Genomic DNA, 20,744 nt, shown 5'->3' with positions numbered 1-20,744 from the left:
TCTGCACAAGTTTAAGATATGTATTTGAATTCAACTCCTATTAATTAATTATGTCAAATATATATCAGATTATAGAAATATTAAAATTCAACTCACAGTAGAATGGAAGTGTAATTTTTAGCATTATTCTTTCATTTTAATTCTTTGACGTCTATACGAAATGTTCTTATTAGATGCTAGAAGCAAGCTGAAAGTTCACTATATATGGGAACCAAAACCAAATTTTAATAGTCGTAGATCAACTTTTACTATAAGATCCCTTACAAAATGATGTGATAGTTCACGCAAGCCATAATCAAATTTAATTTTTTCTATTAGTGGTTGGCAAGCTAGGTAAGTGTCACGCAGACTTACAAACTAACTTGACAGTCCATGTGACTAACACGTGAGCCACAATCAAATTTATTTGTTTAATAGTTGACATTGTAAATTCTACGTGAATTGGCACATTAGTTTGTAGGGTAATTGTTAAAAGAGTTCAAAAGCAAGGAAAAAAAATTAGCAAAATCTATGGGTAAAACAAATCGTGCATGTGCCATGAGCCACCATGAGCTTAGAGAACCTTCTTTTTGTTAGTACTGTTACACTTCCAAACCTTTTTTTTTAATGAATGTTGCAGTCATATATTATATTTTTTCATTATTCTTTTTGAAGTGAATTGTGCCTAAAGATATTAATCAGTTATGTTTTGTTTTGTTTTTTTTTTTTTTTGGGGTAATTCTTATAGATACAGTTTAAGAAGCGAAAAGAGAGAAGGAAACAAAATCAAAATATGGCCGTGAACCGAGAATGTAGAATTGATATCGAAGCCTTGGCGTCTTCAATAGAACGTAAGATGCTAGACAATTGTTTCATGTCCTCTAAGAGTTGCATCTTCAAAACCCCCCCTGTTCTCGTCAGGCATAATAAACAAGCTTATATCCCTGATGCATTTTCTATTGGACCCATCCATCATGACTGCCAAAACTTGAAAGCCATGGAAGAAATTAAAACTAAGTATTTGGAAGACCTTATTGGTCGTTCACCCATTCCGTCTATGATGTTGAGAGACCTCATCAATTCTATCCAAGCCGTGGAGAAAGAGGCCCGTGAGTGTTATGCTGATCAAGTTTCTTACACTCCATATGAATTTGTTGAGATTTTAGTAATTGATGGTTGCTTTATTATTGAGTTGTTTTATAGGGATGCTTACCGCGATATTAAAGATAGGTATAAAATAGATGACCCTGTTTTCACCATGCGCTGCATGCTCCGATTTCTACTTCATGACTTGATATTGCTTGAAAACCAGGTACCTTGGATGGTACTGGAACTTTTGTTCAACAAGACCAACAACCCTGGACACCAAAAGACCCTAATTGAACTTGCCACATCATTTTTTGCCAACATGTTTTCATCCGATTTGCCTTTTCCAAATGACTCTGTTCAAGACGTGAAGCATATTCCAGACTTGTTAAGAAAATTGTTAATTTCAACATATAGAGGAGAGGAAGAAGGTGGATTAGAATGGAAACTTATGCCAGAATGGTTGGTTTCAACAATTATAAGAGAAAATCATAAAAAAGACAGATTACATAATTGGAAACTTGTGCCTTCTGCTACGATGCTCCTAGATGCTGGAATCAAATTCAAAAGGGGTTCGTCAGATAAATGCATTTTAGATATAAAATTTAACAATGGTATTCTGGAAATCCCTCCAATACTGATTCACCAGACAACAGAAACCGCTTTTCGAAATCTCATAAGCTTTGAACAATGCTACCGCTGTGAAGCGAGAATCACTTCCTATGCCATATTCCTAGACAACCTCATTAATACTCCCGCAGACATGGAGAAGCTGTGCGAGCGAAACATCGTGGATAACTTGCTGAATCCTGAGGAAGCAACCAAGATCTTCAACAAGCTTTACCAAGATACTTATATGGGTAAATTCCATTACGAAGATCTTGGTTTGCAAGTGAATAGATTCTGCCAGAACAAGTGGCCTAGATGGCGTGCGGCGCTTGTGCGCAATTATTTCGGCACTCCATGGATTGTTCTTTCAACGTTGGGTGCTCTTATCATCCTCATCCTCACCTTCTTAGAAACCTATTACACCATTGTATAATAGTAATGCATCCTTATCAAACTTGTATAATTAGTCTCCCTCGAGTACTTTTCAATGTCAATTTGCTTTGTCGTATATGTGCTCTTAAAGAAATTACCAGTCCAAATTAACTCTGCGTCTTTCAATAAAAAGACATAGTAAAAACTTAACAAAAGGTTGGGGGCAAAACACTTCAAAGCTGGTCACCACCTTGGTGGATTTGTGGAGTTGCTGAAGAGCTGTCTTTGCCTGAACATTTCAAGAAAGATCGAGTCCCTCTTACAGGTCCCAAAAGACAACTCATCGCGAGTTGGGTCTCAATCATATCTGTCTTTATATCTTACCTCTTTTTGCCTGTTTGGTTTTACCTCCATAGACCATAGGAAATCAAAAGAACACAGTAATTTTGTGACATAAATGTAAACAAATTAATGAATTTGTTTACAAACCACAATCTCAGTAATCTGACACAACATTAAAATACAGACTCCAAAGCAAACAAGAGATTTTCATAATTGACATTGAAAAAGACATTTTCATGAGGTTGTAAATTGTAATACTAACTTTCATGGAGTACAAAGTCTGTAAGTATAATTAACTCGTAAATTTTTGGGTGGGTCAGCTACAGAATCTTCATATGTTAAAAGTTGTTATTATATTCGATATATTCAACTACATGTAATCAGGACTCAGGAGCATAATACATGCATTTATTTATAGTTGTCACGCTGTACATTGTACAACACAAGTGATTGGCCCAAATGGACTGTTCGGCTAAACGTGAGCCTTGTTTTTAGCAAAGGCCCATTTAATTAAACCTTGACAGCCACCAATGGCCCACCATTTAATTTATCCCGAACTCATAGCTTTGATTTATTTATGCGGCCTTTCAGAAAAAAATCAATTTATTTATTTATTTTTGACCATCTAGTTGCATTTTACTATTTATTGTTCTGTATTTTTTGGTTTTGAATTTGTTATAATTAACAGTGCACCTTTTCTTTTCTTTTTTATCATTAACCCAATTTACTTTTTTTTTTTTTTAAAAAAAAAAAACAATAGAAAGTGGAGCACATGTGATCGGCCCAGATGCAATGAAAATATCTGCCCAAGTCAATTGGAAGTCGTGCTGACGTGGTGTCCACCTTCGTCAGTTTCCTGACATCATAACTCTAATACATTAAATATTCGCAGATATCCATCAACTTATTGTCAAAATTATTAGCTATTAAAATTCATATATATGAAACAAGCCAGCTGTTCCAGCTGCTAAATTATTTAGGTAAGTGAATCTCATCTAACTATTTCATATGTGCTATTTAAATTATTAATAATTTTAACAAAAATATTAACAATTTTTTTAGTTTTCGAGAACATAACAATGAAATTTAATTGATTGCTTTCAAGGTTCCTTTTCCTTATTCAATTAAAAGAGAAGGAAAAAAAAAATTGATTATTTTCGACGTGCTACTTCCCTTACAGCATTACTCTTGCAAGTGTCTCCATTTAAAGGCCACTCATTACTTTAACTGTTCATTTTTTTCATGTTTGTAGACTTTTCTAAAAGGATCCTAATTTCTCATTTTCTTGTAGTGCCTATTTGGTCTAGACCACCTTCATTGGGTCCACTGGACTTTACTATTGTTGACAATGGAGCAACCATGTTTATCCAAAAACATATAGCACACATTCTCATTGCATCTGGGTCGACCACATGTGTCCCTCTTCCTATTGGACAATATTGCCGCGGCACCCCAAAGGCCAATGTGGCTCCGCCATTGCCCATAATAGTTCCCTCTAACCTTTTCCCCCTATTGAATTAAATAAATAAATAAATCTCATGATAGCAATATGTTCTCCTTTTCTACTTCAATTGATTGAATCAACCATTTTTTGAACAGGTTAAGAATATGTTTGATGTCTCGAAGATGATCAGAACAAGCAGTCAGCAAGAATGGGAAAATTTCTTAAAAGAATGCAATGGCAAGTTCAACCAAAGCTCATATCACTTATAGGGGCCATGCTCGTGCTCATGCCAAACAAATGCTCAAGTAGAATCCAAGGTACTTGGTTTTCTAGCAATACCAAGTCATGGCCAAGAATTTCAACCATGCTAGACATGCTAAAAATAGGGTCATTTGCTCTAAGCTGCTCAAAAGAATACTTGCATAGTAGCTCAATAATAAAGCAACCATCGATTACCAAAATTTTTGCAAATTCTTCTCTGCTATAACCAATCGGTCCAACATAATATTCCCAAACTTCTCTCTCCAAAGCATTGATGGAATTGATGAAATCTTTTAACATTGTATTTGGAAAGCGCGATCGAGATATAAGGCTTAGTAAATACTTAGCTTTAATTGTTTATGTAGCTTTCAAGTCATAGCAGCCATGGTAGAAAGGCCCAATTGAAAATACATCAGGTATATAAGCCTTTTCATTATGGTGGTAGAGTGCGATGGGAGTTTTGAAGATGCAATGTTTAAGTGACATGAACAAATCATTTTGGGTCATCGTAACTTCTATTGAAGATGCCAAGTGTTCGACATCAAATGTATCAATATCTCCTTTGTTTGCAGCCATATTTTGGTTTTGTTTCTGGTTCTTTCTTGACCTCCTTAAGTAGTTTCTTCTGGATTGACCCAAAAAACAAATTAACAAAAAAATAAAAAGGAAAAAAATTTAGGCACAATTCTCTTCGAACAGAATAGAGAAAAAATATTAACAGGTAAGAATATGAGAGTAACATTTGCCCAAAACAAGAGTAAGAGTGTGAGTTCGTGACACTAACAAAAATAAAGTTTTTTTTTTTTCCTTAAAAAGGCAAGCCGAGGAGATTAACTATAACTATTCTATTTTTGTGTGATCATAGTAGCACATGTCCATTGGGAGCCGTACAGGAGGGGCCTAGACGGTAGAAACCGCAAACACTTTCTAAAGTCCAACTGAAGCATAGTCTGACTTACCTCCATCAGAGCATTAGTAATCTTAAGACAGTTAATACTAATAGAATTCACATTTTAGAGTTGAACTCTCATCCTAATTTGAAAACAAAATAGAAGTATTTTAAGCTCATAGTAGCCAGGCCTATGGCGCAAGGTCTATTTTGCTTTTAACATGAGCAGGACAAATGAAGATATTGGTAATTATTTTCCTTGCTTTTGAAAGCGAAAATTGCTTTGATTTTGTTAATGAAGAATTAATATGGTACGATTACTTCAAGTCGAACCAAATTGAGGCAAAAAATGCGTGGCATTAAGGATCATGCAAGTTCCACTACTCTTGTCCTTAAGAGGTAGTTCAATCGGCTAGGACCACACTTAATGAAGTGGAGATCACTAGTTTGAATCTCCCTCCCCTTCTTATGCAGACATGTCAAAAAAAGTTTCACTACTCTTAGATATTATTGATTTTTTGGTTCCTATACTGAAGTTTCCAGCCTAGCTTAAGGATCGTGCAAGAGGAGTTTATGATATAAATCCATCAAAGAAACTTAAATGAAATTATAACAATATTTTTCATTAGTTTTGACAAAAGAATAACCTTCATGCTCGCACATCAAAGATGATAAAGAAAATTCGATTTAGTAGTGTTAATTCTACCGATTATCCTAAAAAATTAAGTGGATAATAAATAATAAATTTAATTTTTTAATTAATATTTAACTAAGAGCATTAATTGGTTTTTAAAATATAGCTCCTGGTGAGTTAGTATTTGTAAATGCCTTCATTTTTTTTATTTGGGTTCATTTTTTGCCTCTTAGAATTCTTTCTACAGAAGTGATCCTCAATAAAAAATATAAAAATAAATAAAAAGAGAGAGAGAAGGAATTCAACACAAAACAAAATAAAAGAGATTTATATCTTTACTCGCAATTCTCTTCAAAGCTACTCGCAGGCTCCACCCCTCTTAAAATTTATGTTATAGCCCGCCTTCAAAATCCTGCAATAAAAGTTCAAACGCCAATAAAGGAAATTTAAATGAAATTATAATCGAATTTTAGACACCAAAATGAGCCTCTTATTTCATTAAAAAAAAAAAAAAAAACCTTATACTGAGAAGTTCACTCGTCTTATCCCTTTTCCCTTTCTTATCCTTCACTGGGGTACACGAGTGCCATCGTTTATATAATGCTAAAAGCACCCAAAGTGAAAAAGGCGAATTACCATCAGAATTTATTCTTTGCTTCGTGCATTGAGAATTAATGCTAAATCACCCACAAAGCATTGGATGCTTCACTGGACCCCAATGCCGCCTTAAGTGGGCTGGCTGTCCCTCTCATGACAAAGGTTTAGAAGGAAAAACAGCCTGAGCCCAACCAAAATTCTATTGGGCCGAAACCAGTCAATCTGGTCCCGCCCATATGGCTGTCAGTTTTGGACCTCTGGTTCAGTAGCTGGCCTTGGTCGGGACTCAGAAGCATAACATGTAACATGGTTGATGGTACAAGAAGGGTTTGAGTGTTTGACTAAACGTGAGTCTCGTTTATGGCGAAGACCCGTTTAATTAATTATACCTCGATAGCCACCATGTCTCTTTAGGTTATGATTAGTTATGCGTTTGAGAGGTTTAAAAGTGAGTTTAATATTTAAAAAGTCTGTTTGAAGAAAAAATTATTCGTTTAGTAAAAAAATTAAAAGCACTTTTAAGAGTCTAAAAAGCCAAAAAATAATCAAAATGTACTTTTAGCAAAAACTTAAAAATGAGGCTTTTGACCAAAAAAAAAAATATTTTTTAACTTAAAAGCTCTAATCCTCAAACACAATTCCAAACATGCTCTTAATCAATGAGAAAAATGCAAAATTAGTCTTTGTAGTTTACCCAATTTGCAATTAACTTCAAGTGATATCAAAATGAACTCAGAGATCCTTGGGATATGCCAATAAAATAATTTAGTTTCTACAGTCAAATTTTGTTTACTAACTTAACAAATTTTGATAGAGTAAGACATCAAACCCAATAAAATTGTAACACTTGTCCTATTTAAGTAAGTGTTATATTAATGAAATCTGTTAAATTAGTATACGAAATTTGTCTTTAGGGACTAAATTGTTTTTTTGCCTTACTTTAAGGATTTCTGAGTTCATTTTGATACCACATAGAGCTAATTATAAATTAGGTAAACCAGATAGAACTAATTTTGTATTTTTTTTTTCTTAATTAATAGCTACCCCACCTTTATCTGAACCGTCCAATGGGAGAAGGTATACATGTGATCGGTTCAGATGCAATGAAAACATCTGCTTCTACTCTCCCAACTTATGACAGCATGCATTTTCGTAAGTAATAATCAATGAAAAAAGAGTATACCATATTTTTTGAAAAATAGAAGAAATGCACCTGAACTAAAAGTTTAAAGCAATATTTGGGAAGGGTACTCGTATTTCCTTACTGCAACATTTGCAATTTATTCACGTTGATTTGGTATACACAATCCACAATCAACTCGTCTGACCCAACATTAGAACACGTACACCAAAGCATAATTGACATTGGAAACGACATTAAAGAGTCGAGAGACCATTATACAACAGGTTTTACAAGGATGTAATACGTACGTACTAATTTTTCATGGTGTACACAGTTTGTAACAACGTCAGCAACAATAGGATAAATGCTGCTAATGTCGAAATAAAAGCCCATGGAGTGTTGAAATAATTGTGCGCAAGCACTGCACGCCATCTAGGCCACCTGCGTCGGCAATAACTATTCACTTGCGTGCAAAGATCATTGTAATGGTAGTCCACACAAGTGTCAAGGTAAAGCTTGTTGAAGAGCTGGGCCGCATCCTCAGGATTCAACCAGTTATCAATTATCTCACTCTCGCACAAAATATCTATGTCCTTGGCAGTATTAATGAGGCTGTCTAGGAGTATGGCATAGGAAGTAATCCTATCATCAGAGTTGGGGAGACATTGTTCATAGCTGATGAGATTTCGAAAGACGGTTTCTGTTATCTCGTCAATTTCAAATGGAGGAATTTCTAGAATGCCATCATTAAATTTTACTTCCAATATGGTTTTAGACGAGCCCCTTTTAAATTTGATTCCAGACTCCACAAGGCTCGTAGCAGAAGGCAGGAACTCCCATCTTCGTCGGCTCTCTCTCTCTTCTTCAATACTTGATATCCTGAACATAGCACTTGATAAAGTTGACAATTTCCGAAACAGAGTACTTGATGAAGTTGTCAATTTCCCGAACTGAGAACTTGATAAAGTTGCCAATTTTCGAAACAAATCAACAAAACGCTTAATGCATTCGATATTGATATACTGACTTGGTCGGGGATCAGTGCTTGATATAATTGAAATTTTCCTGAACAGATCAACAAAATGCTTGATGCCTTTGATATTGATAACCTGATCCCCAGGAGGCATTCTTCTTGATAAATGGATGCCACGGAAGAAATACATGGCAAGCTGAATTAGGGGATTTTCGTCGTAAGAATCCTTTGTCAAGTTGAACAGAAGCTCAAGTACCATCCAAGGTACTTGGTTTTCTAGCAATATCAAGTCATGGTATAGAAATTGTAACATATTGGACCTGCTGAAAATGGGGTCACGTAGTCCTGTAAGGCGTGGATAAGTGTCCTTGTGGAACAACTCAATAATAAAGCAACCATCAATAACCAAAATTTTCACAAGTTCTTCTGGATTGTAATCGATTGCTTCAGCATAACACTCACGAGCCTCTTTCTCCACCTCCATGATGGACTTGATGAGAGTTCTTAGCAATTCTGGATAGTATGAGCGAGAGATAAGGTCTTGCAAATACTTGACTTTAATTTTTTCCGTGGCTTTCAAGTTTGGATTGCCATGATGAAGAGGCCCAATAGAAAATGCATCTGGAATATAAGCTTTTTCATTATGCCGGTAGAGAATGGAAGGCGTTTTGAAGATGCAACATTTAGACGATATGAGCAAATCACGGGGCATCATCTATTCTATTGAAGACACCAAGCGGTCGATATCAATTTCAACACTATCTCCTTCGTTCATAGCCATATGTTGAATCTGCAATTTTCTGCTCAGTTTTGCCTCGTAAAACTGTTTCTTCCGGAGTGACAAATTAAAATTTTCAAAAAAAGGAAGTAAAAACAAAACAAAATATATTGAATATTTAGGCACAATTCTCTTCAAATAAAGCAGAGAAAAAAATTTAGCCATGCACTTATGAGTTATGAACATAAAATTCATTCAAAAAAGAGTAATAGCTTAACAATAACAACGGAAAGAAGATGCTCTAATTAGTTCATGATATATAGGCCCTATTTTCCAATGGCCCTGGAATGGTACTGTTCTAGGGCCGGTACTGTAGCTTTTTTTTTTTTTTAAGAATATGTGTTTGGTTGATTTTAGTGAAAATGTTTTGTGGGGAAAATTGAAAAAATATATTTTATATGGAAAAATGTAAAAAATTTGTTTTGTAGTGATTTTTTTATTTAAATAATAATAATAATAAAAAATGATTGATGTGGTATAAAAAGTAGAGATGTTGGGATTATTTTTGAGGTGAAAAGATGTTTTTTTTTTGGATTGAGGGAGGCCCTGGAACAATACCGTTCCAGGGCCATTGGCAAACACACCCATATAGTCCGTGGCACAGGGTTTGTTTAGCCCTTAACGTTAGTGAGATAATGTGTATGTCATTATTTCCTTGCTTTTGAAATAAAAAATTAATTCGACTTTGTCAAGAAAAAAGACATGATTATAATTAAGTATTTCAAATGGAACCAAATAAAGGCTAAAAATAGGTAGCATTAAATTATTCACATACAAGATAAGAAGGCAACTACTTGCCGGTTCCACCACTCTTAAAATTTGATTTTTAGCTTCCAGACAAGACAACCTTGAGGATCCTGCAAGAAAAGTTCATATACAACTGTCAAAGAAATTTAAATGGAGTTCTAAGAATATATATCAGATAATGTATATAGTTCTACTCATGAAATCCAAGCTTTAGACCACAAAATGAGTAGCTCTTATATATTTATCCCAAAAGAAAAAAGAAATTAATAGCTCTTATTAAACATGGCAAAGCTGTTCCTAGAAGTTAAACTCATCTTACTCCTGGAAAACAGATTTAGCATAAAGAAAAGTCCATTTTTTAAGCACAAACGAGTGAGCTTCATACTAGCACATTGAAGATGATAATAGAAACTCGATTGAGTAGCGAAAGAGACGAGCATATATATATAGAGAAAAACTCTATAGCCTTGAAAATAGATATAAAAGGAGATAAGAGGAATATCCCCGGCCACCTCAATCTTTGTTCCCAGCAAAACATATTATTGATGTTTGGAGCTAGCCGGTGCACCCTTTCCCGGTCACTTATATTATTGATGGAAATGAACAGTATCGCCAACCAAACGCCATTCTACCATGCATGTGCGAAACAGTTCAGGAAAATGAAGAAAAGATAAATGCTTTTATTATGATTTTGATAAAAATTGATGTGACACTTCATAAATAGAAAAATAATTAAGAGTATATAATTCACAAGCCAACTACTTATAATTATATTGACAAACCATATTTTTTGTTTAATTATTTTATTAATTATAAACGGTAACACTATGAAAATTTTAGAGGCCAAATAGTAATTCACAAGCCAACCAATTGCATGCATGGAACTGATGAAAGCATTATACCCGATATCTTCCATTAATCGTACTAGAAGTAAAAGAGATTCCCTATATATTTAGTCATTTTTTAATGAGTAATGCTACATATTTTTCTTGTCTCGTAATTTTTTAAATTATAATTGAATCAAAAATAATAAATTTAATGATAATTTTAAAAGACACATCAATTTTGAAAGACACAAAATTAAGTAATAATTAACATTACTTTTGAATTAGTCTAACAAAAATAAATAAATAATTATTCGACGAAATAGTAAAATCCCCGTGATCATGGGGGTTATGACCTTCAACCATTATTTCGTGCATCATGGCCCACAAAATTTTTTTTTTTTCTAAGCTGTACCGCAACTTACTTATCTTCAAGTTTAGCCCCAACAGCGACATCCTCGGCCAGCAAAAAAAATTTCAACCTAATTTTTTTCCCAGAATTATGAATTTAAAAAAGCTATTATGTTTGAAAAAAATCCGATATTACGCTGAAAATTCTCAGTTACATTCTCACAAAGTCTTCGTGAAATGTATAGTTCATAATCATCGATCATAAAGAAAAATTTAGAAAATTCTCAGTTACATTCTCACAAAGTCCAAAACTCTGGGGTCCTTAGTCTTTTTATATGAATTTAATCTGTAATAATTAATTAGTTAAATGAAAGGGAAAGTAGGTCCGAATTCTTTTCTTTCTATTAAAATAACTTTTGATCAGTGGAAAAAGATTTATTAAGCGACAAATTCTTTAGCCCAAAGTTGAAAAAATCTATGCATGTGAATCATTGGCGTTAATTTTTCGAGCCAAAAAGTTCTTAAATGTTACGGTATATACTGTCTGTGATTGGGAATCTTTTATATTATTTAACAACAACGGCAAACTTTTTTCCAGCGTCAATAGCACTAGTACGTAGATTAAAATAATTTTCAATAGCACTATGTGAAAAATTCATATCTTTTTAATAATAATAAAATAATTGGAAATAAATCCTATTTAAAAAAGTATCTATTTTATATATGCTATAAAAAATAATATTTTTCACATGGTAAAAGAAATATGGCTGGAACAACTCAATAATAAAACAACCATAAATAACTAAAATTTTCACAAGTTGTTTTGGGCTGTATTAATCAATTGTTTCTGCATAACACTCACAAGCATCTTTCTCCACCTTTATGATGGACTCGATGAGAGTTCTTAGCAATTCCAGAGAGTTCAAGCGAGAGATAAGTCTTTGTAAATACATGGCTTTAATTTTTTATGTGGCTTTTAAGTTTGGACTGCCATGATGGAGAGGCCCAATAGAAAATGCATCTGGAATATAAGCTCTTTCATTATGCCAGTAGAGAATGGAATAGGTTTTGAAGATGCAGCATTCAGACTATATGAACAAATCACTAGGCATCATATCTTCTATTGAAGACACCAAGCGGTCAATATAAATTCAACACTATCTCCTTTGTTCACAGTTATATGTTGGATCTGCAACTTTTTGCTCAGTTTTTGTTTTGTTTTTACTTAAGTAAAAACAAAACAAAATATATATGAATATTTAGGCACAATTCTCTTTAAAGAGAGCGGAGAAAAAAATTTAGCCATGCACTTATGAGTTATGAACATAAAATTCATTCAAAAAAGAGTAATAGCTTAACAATAACAACGGAAAGAAGATGCTCTAAGTTCATGATGGTCCGTGGCACAGGATTTGTTTAGCCCTTAGCGTGAGTCAGGAGAATGTGTAGGTCATTATTTCCTTAATTTCTTTTGAAAGAAAAAATTAATCTGACTTTGTTAAGAAAAAGGACAGTAGAGGTACTTCAAATGGAACCAAATAAAGGCTAAAAATAGGTACCATTAAATTATTCACTTACAAGATAAGAATGCAACTACTTACTGGCCGGTTCCCCACCACTCTTAAATTTTGGTCTTTAGTTTCCAGAATACCTTGAGGATCCTGCAAGAAAAGTTCATACATATATATATGCACCCATCAAAGAAATTTAAATGAAACTCTAATTTTACTTTTCAGATAATGCATGTATCCCAAAAGGAGAAACAAAATGAACATGGCAACGCTTCCTATGACAAATCTCTTTGGAACTGAATTAATGTAAGAAAGGAGCTCCTTCCTTACATTAATTCAGTACTCCTTTTCATGGACAAAATGCCAAGATATTGATATTAATAGGAGTTGAAGTGACCCATTACAATAAATTGGATCTGATTTTGCAGTGAAAGATCATACTCTTCACATGCAGGATTAAGTAGTATAATAAACAGCGATATATATATATATAAACTAATGCAAAACAGATTTTCGTATTTCTATAGAAACAGGTTTAGCCTAAAGAAAACTCCATAGGGTTTCTTTGCAAATCAAGCATAAATGATTGAGCTTCATATATACAGGCATGCATGCACATTGAATTGATGATGATAACAGAAATTAGATTCAGTAGCAACAGTGACGATCTATACCTATACAGCCATGAAAAATAGATAATTAGAAGATAAAAGGATCCACATAATTCCCTACCTCAATCTTTCTTCCCAGCAAAATAGTCAACTAAACTACACACTCATGATTTGAGGTCCGTTTGCAGAAGAAGTTTGGAGAGCTAGTGCTCCCTTTTGGTCACTTATATAGTCATACTAAAGGATAAATATACTTTGGCCCCTCAACTAACAAATATATATTTTTATTTTGCCCTATAAACTGACCAATTTATAATTAAACTATTTTATGTCATTCTTCCAAAAATACTCCTATTTTCTTTAAAAAAAAATTAATGAAAAAAACTAAAATCAAAATTAATGCAAATTTTTTTATATACTAATTAAACCTTACTCTCTGTATTTTAGTATTTAATCAAAATTTAATTTTTGAAAATAGATACGAGATAATTAAAATGATCCCCACCTCAATCTTTGTTCCCAAGCAAAACATTTTATTGAAGTTTGGAGCTATTGCTCCCTTTCCCGGTTACTTATATTATTGATGGAAATGAAAGTATCGCCAACCAACCACCAGTCTACCATGCATGTGCGAAACAGTTCAGGAAAATGAAGAAAATAAAATGCTTCTATTATAATTTTGATAAAAATTGATGTAACATTTCATAAATAGGAAAATAATTAAGAGTATATAATTGACAAGCAACCACTTATAATTATATTGACAAAGAATATTTTTTGTTTAATTATTTTATTAACTATGAACTGTCAGTATGAAAGTTTTAGAGTCCAAATAGTAAAATCACGTGTGTATGCATGAAACTGTATGTATATATGCATGAGATTGATAAAAGCATTCCGCCCCATATCTTCCATTCTAATTAGGATAAAAAAGATTCCCTATTTAGCCTTTGAACGAGTAATGTTACATTTTTTTTTTTTTCTTGCCTTTTAAAAGATGAATAGAGATTTCTGGCTGCCTCAAGCGTCAGACATCTGACTTTTTTTTTTTAATTTATTTTTTAAATTGAAGAAGAGAGATATTAAAAGGGAATCTAAATTTGAGGTATTAGCACCAAATTTAGGATGATAAAATTTCTTTTAGGTGATACCATCCCTGAAGGGTTAACATTCCACCCCTAAGTTTTAGTTTTAAATCCAAAAAATAAGTTTTGAGGCATTAGAAACTAAATATTAACTCATAAAAATTTAACAAAAAAAAAATTAACAATTTTTTTATTATTATTATTATTTTAATATTTGTCCTACGCTTTGGCAGCCGCATAGCAGGACTCTTAAAAGACACATCAATTTTGAGAGACACAATAAGCACATTTAGCATTATAATTAAATTGAGAGTATCTATTTAGTGTAATATGAGAGGTAATATTGTAAATGTTGCCCTTCAACTTTAATGTTAATTAAGACAACATTATCCCTTTTTTAACACTTAATGAATACTCTCCATTTCAAATAAAATTTAAACTATCCTTATCCCAAATAGGAAGGTTATGACCTTCTAGTCAACTATTATTTAGTAAATCATGGACCACAATTTTTTATTTTTTATTTTCTAAGCTGTACCACAAATTACTTATCATCAAGTTTATATTAGCCCCAACAGCGACATCCACGTTCAGCAAAAGAAATTTCAACCTAATTATTTTTCCCAAAATTATGAATTTAATAAAGCTATTATGTTTGAAAAAAAAAAAATGATATTACGCTGAAAAATCTCAGTTACATTCTCACAAAGTCTTCGTGAAATGTTTGGGTTATAATCATCATAAAGAAAAATTTAGAAACGGACGGTTGTAATCATACGATCGGGTAGTGATTCGATCTGAATTGTCGGATTCTTTTAAGGTAAATTAAACCGTTGAATTTACTTGATTGTTAGTTAAAACAACTGGAAGATAGAATGAAGTTTGATCTAACGTTAAAAATAAGTAATCGTTACTAGCTAACATTTATGATCCAACAGTTTTAATTAAATTAAATAACCATTAATTATAAAATTGATCTGATGGTCAAGATTAGGTGTCAGTTAAATATCCAACGGTCAGAATTTATTACATGCTAAATTAACAATTTTTTTTAGGAAAGTAAATATAACTACTTAGACTACCACTATATTGACAATGTCCCACAAATTATTGATCGAGTCAATATCCCTTTCAAACTATCAAAATTTGTCAATTTTTTCAAGGACAAAAATACCCTTTATAAATTTCTTTTTTGGAAAACTTCACTTACCCCTATGAATTTACGCACCTTTTGCAAACACCCCTAATGTTCAAAGTCTTCTACTTTAGTGTATCCAACTTTCGTTTAATTCCAAATACTTCTCTGTTAGATATTACAATTAAATCAAATGGTAGAATGAGTAAAAGACCTTTATACCCTTAACATTTTAAAAAATTTCAAAATTACCCTTATTTATAAATAAAAAATTATTATATTAAAAAAAAAAAAAAAAAAAAAAGTGACCCACGAAGTGTCAACTTGTGACCAAGTGACCCACGGCCGGCGGGTCACCTTGGTAACCCATCGTGGGTCACCCATCTTTTTTTTTTTTTAATAATAATAAGGGGAAACTACATTTTGCTTCCATGAACTATAACGCCTTGACACTTTCCCTCCATGAACTGTCAACTGTACTACTTTGCCCCCATGAACTACCATTTTGTACTCAAAATCCCATTCCGTCAGTCAAAGCCGTTAACTCAAATGGTCAGCCCGTCACTTTGCCTCCATGAACTACAACGCATTGTCACTTTGACCGTCTAAGTTAATGGCTTTAACTGATAGAAAGGGAGTTTTGAGCACAAAATAGTAGTTTATGAGGGCAAAGTAGTACAATTAGCAATTCATGAGAGAGAAAGTGCCAATGCATTATAGTACATGATGACAAAAGGTAGTTTCCCCTAATAATCATATGACCCATGGGTCACAATACTGGTGGGTTAGATCCACCGGTGAACCCACGGGTCAAGATTGTTTTTAAAAAAATTATTTTTTAATAAAAAATAAGGGCATTATAAGTATTTTACACCCCTCCGTTAGGATTTAACAGAAAATCTTAACAAAAGGGAGTAACTGAAACGAAACGAAAGTTTGATACACCAAAGTGAGAGACTTTGAACATTATTGGGTGTTTGCAAAATGCGCATAAGTTCATGAGAGTAAGTGAAGTTTCTCCTTCTTAAAGAGAATGATAACACAATTTATCAAGGTGTACATGTAGGACTTCATCTACTAAAATATAGTAAAAATTAGTAAAAGTTGACATACCCTTTCAAACTATCACCTAACTGACAATATTCTCACAAAACTTTCAATTGTGACAGTGTCCTCCGTAAAACTACTAAACAATTGACAATGTCCCTCCAAAATCAGCAAAAAAACAAAAATGATCATTTTTTTTTCAATAAGACAAAAATACTCTAATAAATTAAATAAAAAATAAAAAATAATAATTAATTAATTTTCTAATAGCCAAAAGAAATGTTGTAAATTCATGAAAGCTCGTGGCACAGGGTCTGTTTTGCCCTTAACGTGAGTGAAGAGAATGTGTAGGTCATTATTTTCTTGCTTTTGAGAGAAAAAAATTAATTTGACTTTGTTAAGTAAAAAAGACAGCAAGAATATTTCAAATGGAACCAAATTAAGGCCAAAATAGGTAGGCATATGAAATTCACATACATGATAAGAATGCAACTACTTGCCGGTTCCACCGCTCTTTAAATTTTGGGTTTTAGTTTCCAGGCTACCTTGAGGATCCTGCAAGAAAAGTTCATACCAACCTTTAGACAATAAAATGAGTAGCTCTTGACAATTTGACTTTGTCAAGAAAAAAGGACATGAGTACGTATAATTAAGTATTTCAAACGAAATCAATTAAATTATTCACATACAAGATAAGAATGCAACTACTTGCCGGTTCCACCACTCCAGTACTCTTAAAATTTGATTTTTTGCTTCCAGACAGCCTTGAGGATCCTGCAACAAAAGTTCATTTACACCCATCAAAGAAATTTAAATGAAGTTCTAGGAATATTTATCAGATCATGTATATAGTTCTACTCATGAAATCTAAGCTTTAGACAAACAAAATGAGTAGCTCTTATATATTTATCCCAAAAGAAAAAAGAAATTAATAGCTCTTAGCTAGTGAACATGGCAAAGCTTCCTAGAAGTTAAACTCATCTTACTCCTGAAAAACAGATTTAGCATAAAGAAAAGTCCATTTTCAAAGTACAAACGAAACGAGTGAGCTTCATACTAGCACATTGAAAATGATAATAGAAACTTGATTGAGTAGAAAAAGAGACGAGCATATAGAGAAAAACTATATAGCCATGAAAATAGATATAATTAAGGAGATAAGAGGAATATCCCCACCTCAATCTTTGTTGTGTGGACAATATTATTGATGTTTTGAGCTAGTGCTCCCTTTCCCGGTTACTTTTTTTATTGATGGAAATGAGCCAACCAACCACAACCACAGCCATGAATTGAGGTCCGTTTTGCGGTAGAAGTTTGGAGAGCTAGTGCTCCCTTATATAGTTATATTAATTATTGATGGAAATTGAAGTAGTGCCAACTAGTACCACTTGCGAAATTTATATGTATCATCAATCAAGTGTGTGACCAAATAAAACAGTAAGTCAACTTTGAGTAATACATTTTATTGGTCCAATTATATGTTTAATTATCCGAATCTTTGCATCTAGATTGAAGCAATTACGATTTGTTTTCGAGTGGGGGAGTGATGTTCGCGTTCTACCTTTGAAAACGCATACAATATTAGCATAGATCTTTTGTTTTTTTCAATCAAGTAAAACAAATAAGGAGACACAAACAGATTTCAGCATCTAATTAATTAATCGGACTCCGAATGATAACACAAAACAGGTGCCCATTGCTGAGTTTATACTCTCCTAGCTAGCTTAATTAAGTTGAAGTCTTTTAACATTTTTTAGAGTTGTGTTTAATTGGTGTCATTCTTGAACTTTTGATAATTTGGTAACGACATTGCTAAACCCTTGATGGTTGGAGGAGAGTAAGTGAAGTTTTCTATTAAAAAAAAAAAATGTGATGGAATATTGATCAACAATTAATCACTAAAAAAAAACTTGGTCATTGACGAATAAATATTCAGCAATGACTCAAAAGTTCGTCGCAAATTAATACTTATTACTTATTAGAAACGAATATTGGGTCGTTGGTGATAGTTGTCGCTAATTTCAGAAAACAAAAACTTCCTTTAGTTGCTCCAAATTGCTGGAGAAGAAGAAAGACAACTTTTTTGGCTGCCAATTTGAATTAATTAATGCTTTGATGCTTTACATAAAAATGAGACGCAGGCATAAAGAACACTAAAAATCACAAAGTCTTTTTTCAGTTTTTTTTGTTAAACAACCAGGCCTTTTTCATGGTACTGTTGAAATTAAAAAATTAAAAAATAATAATAATAATTGGTATAGAAAAGTAAAAAATTGATATTTACAAGTGAAAAATTTTGTTCCGTTGTGATTTTTTTATTTAAATAGTAATAAAAAGCAAATAAGGTAATATAAAAAGTAAGAATGTTTTGATATTAATTTTTTTTTGTTTTTTGGAAAAATGAGATATGTGGTGGTGTTTGGCATTGTTTAACAAACACTACCAAAACAATCCTCAATGAGTAGTTCAATCGACTGGAGACCAGGTCTTATGAAGCAGAGGTCATTAGTTCGAATTTTCATCTCCTCCTGTGTGGACATGTAAAAAATAAATAAATAAATAAAATTAAAAAACAAAACTACCATAACAACCATAACGGCTATGTTTGGCAAAGGGCCGGACCGGACTAGACCCAAAAATCAAAAAAAAAATTCTCAAAATTAACCTTAATATTCTTACTTTTTACATCACATCAATAACTTTTTATTACTATTCAAATAAAAAAATTACTATAAAATAAATTTTTTCACTTTTTTATATAAAATATTCTTACTTTTTTTTTTCTTATATCAATCAAATCTGTTACAATACTGTTCCACTATCTTTTTCCATTCCATTGCCAAACTTAACACAGCCAACATTTGTTTATTACATATATGAATATATTCCGCCCCGGCGACTTCACCCACTCCAAGGACCAAGTCTACCAAATAAAAAAATATAGAAGAAAATGAAGGCTCTCTACAGCATCGAGAAGGAGACCAGCTAGTATTATCTTTCTCGTTGTCTGTGGTTACGCTGGTTTGTTTCGACATTTCAGCTACCATTTATATATGTACATTCACGCTTTGTCCGACTATTGGGTAAGAATCTACTGAAATTTTGGAATTTTAAATTTAAGCGGTTTATTTTTTGTTTAATAGTTATTGTTCTATTACCTTTCATTACTAATAAAATAATAAATTTTATTACTAATAAATATTTATTATTTTATTATTTTATTAGTAGTGGGATACATGGCAGAACAATGACCTTTGAATAAAAAAAATCTGAAATTCTAAAAACTAAAATTTCCTTAAGAATTTGACTCTCTCCCTCTAATTTATTAATTCCATTTCTTTCGATTTATAGTAGAGTCCACTGTCCACAAGATCAAAGCGTACAAGCAATCGTAGTTAGTTAACATATATAATAAAGTCGGCAGTCAGCAAGTTGCTTGATTTCTTAATCACATAACGGACAAATTTATGGTAGTTTGAAAAACCAAACACCTCCCAAATCAACTATAAAAGCTGAATAATTATAATTTTTTTTTTTTCTTTTCATATCTTTCATTAACTTGATGGTGTTTTTAAATAGACAATTATATAATGCATAGGGAAAATAAAAGATTAATAAGAATAGACTACTTTTAATGATATCTCTAATATTTAAATCCTAGTCATAATCTCAATATTATCAATAATGATAACTTATTATCTCTAATTTATTCTAATCTTAAAATAACTCCTATTTGCTTGGACTTTTAGACATATGGTAGATTCAATGTATGAAAATTTTAAAGATGAGTATTCTATACAAACAGATGGTGATGCTTCTTATTGCCCTTTTCTATGTAGTTTCGGAACTTCGATTAATAAAATTTGCTCAAGTAAATTAAAGAACCTCAACAATAAAAACTTTGAAAGAATAATTTCATAAAGAGGCATTTTTCTGACTTATGCCTCTTATTGATAGAATACAAAAGCTTTATTTATAAGTAGGTCAAAGGCATCAATTAGAATTTTACCTTATTTGTTCCTCCCAACAACATAGCGCCGATAATACATGAAGTTGGAATTGGATCATTTTGCATTTCATATGAAATGGAGATTACCCATTTTATAGTTCGAATTTAAAATTGGTGCATTTAACAGTGAATATAAAATCATTGTTAACACATCATTTAAATTATGTAAAATTATGTACATTATCAGATGTACCAAGTTTTAAAGCACTATCCATTTCATTCTATATGGAAAAGATCTTGTATAATAAACTACCAGTGACGACATTGTGCATCATCACTGGTAATAAGTTATCGACGACGACTCCTATGTCATCGTTGATTACTTATCATTAGCGAT

General features: G+C 32.4%; 1 protein-coding gene and 2 pseudogenes across 1 annotated transcript; 1 reads left to right on the top strand and 2 right to left on the bottom strand.

Moving 5' to 3' along the window:
* Positions 1-772: 772 nt before the first annotated feature.
* Positions 773-2,107, top strand: LOC132180328 (UPF0481 protein At3g47200-like). The gene is made up of 2 exons (XM_088516970.1): positions 773-1,496; positions 1,566-2,107. The coding sequence occupies exons 1-2, from the start codon at positions 773-775 to the stop codon at positions 2,105-2,107; spliced, it is 1,266 nt and encodes a 421-aa protein (XP_088373096.1).
* A 1,817-nt stretch (positions 2,108-3,924) lies between these two features.
* Positions 3,925-4,669, bottom strand: LOC148586040 (UPF0481 protein At3g47200-like; annotated as a pseudogene).
* Positions 4,670-7,632: 2,963 nt separating this feature from the next.
* On the bottom strand, positions 7,633-9,143 carry LOC132182464 (UPF0481 protein At3g47200-like; annotated as a pseudogene).
* Positions 9,144-20,744: the final 11,601 nt, after the last annotated feature.

The sequence above is a fragment of the Corylus avellana genome, chromosome 5, assembly GCF_965113065.1.
Source record: "Corylus avellana chromosome 5, dhCorAvel1.hap1.2, whole genome shotgun sequence".
NCBI classification, from domain to species: domain Eukaryota; kingdom Viridiplantae; phylum Streptophyta; class Magnoliopsida; order Fagales; family Betulaceae; genus Corylus; species Corylus avellana.
Note: the sequence above shows the minus strand (reverse complement) of the source record. Positions and strands in the feature narration are given on the sequence as shown.

Bases quoted from the DNA above. Each gene is read 5' to 3' on its own strand.
- LOC132180328 (XM_088516970.1), top strand. From the start codon at position 773: ATGGCCGTGAACCGAGAATGTAGAATTGATATCGAAGCCTTGGCGTCT. The intron at 1,497-1,565 runs GTGGATTAGAAT...ATCATAAAAAAG, and splicing joins ATATAGAGGAGAGGAAGAAG to ACAGATTACATAATTGGAAA.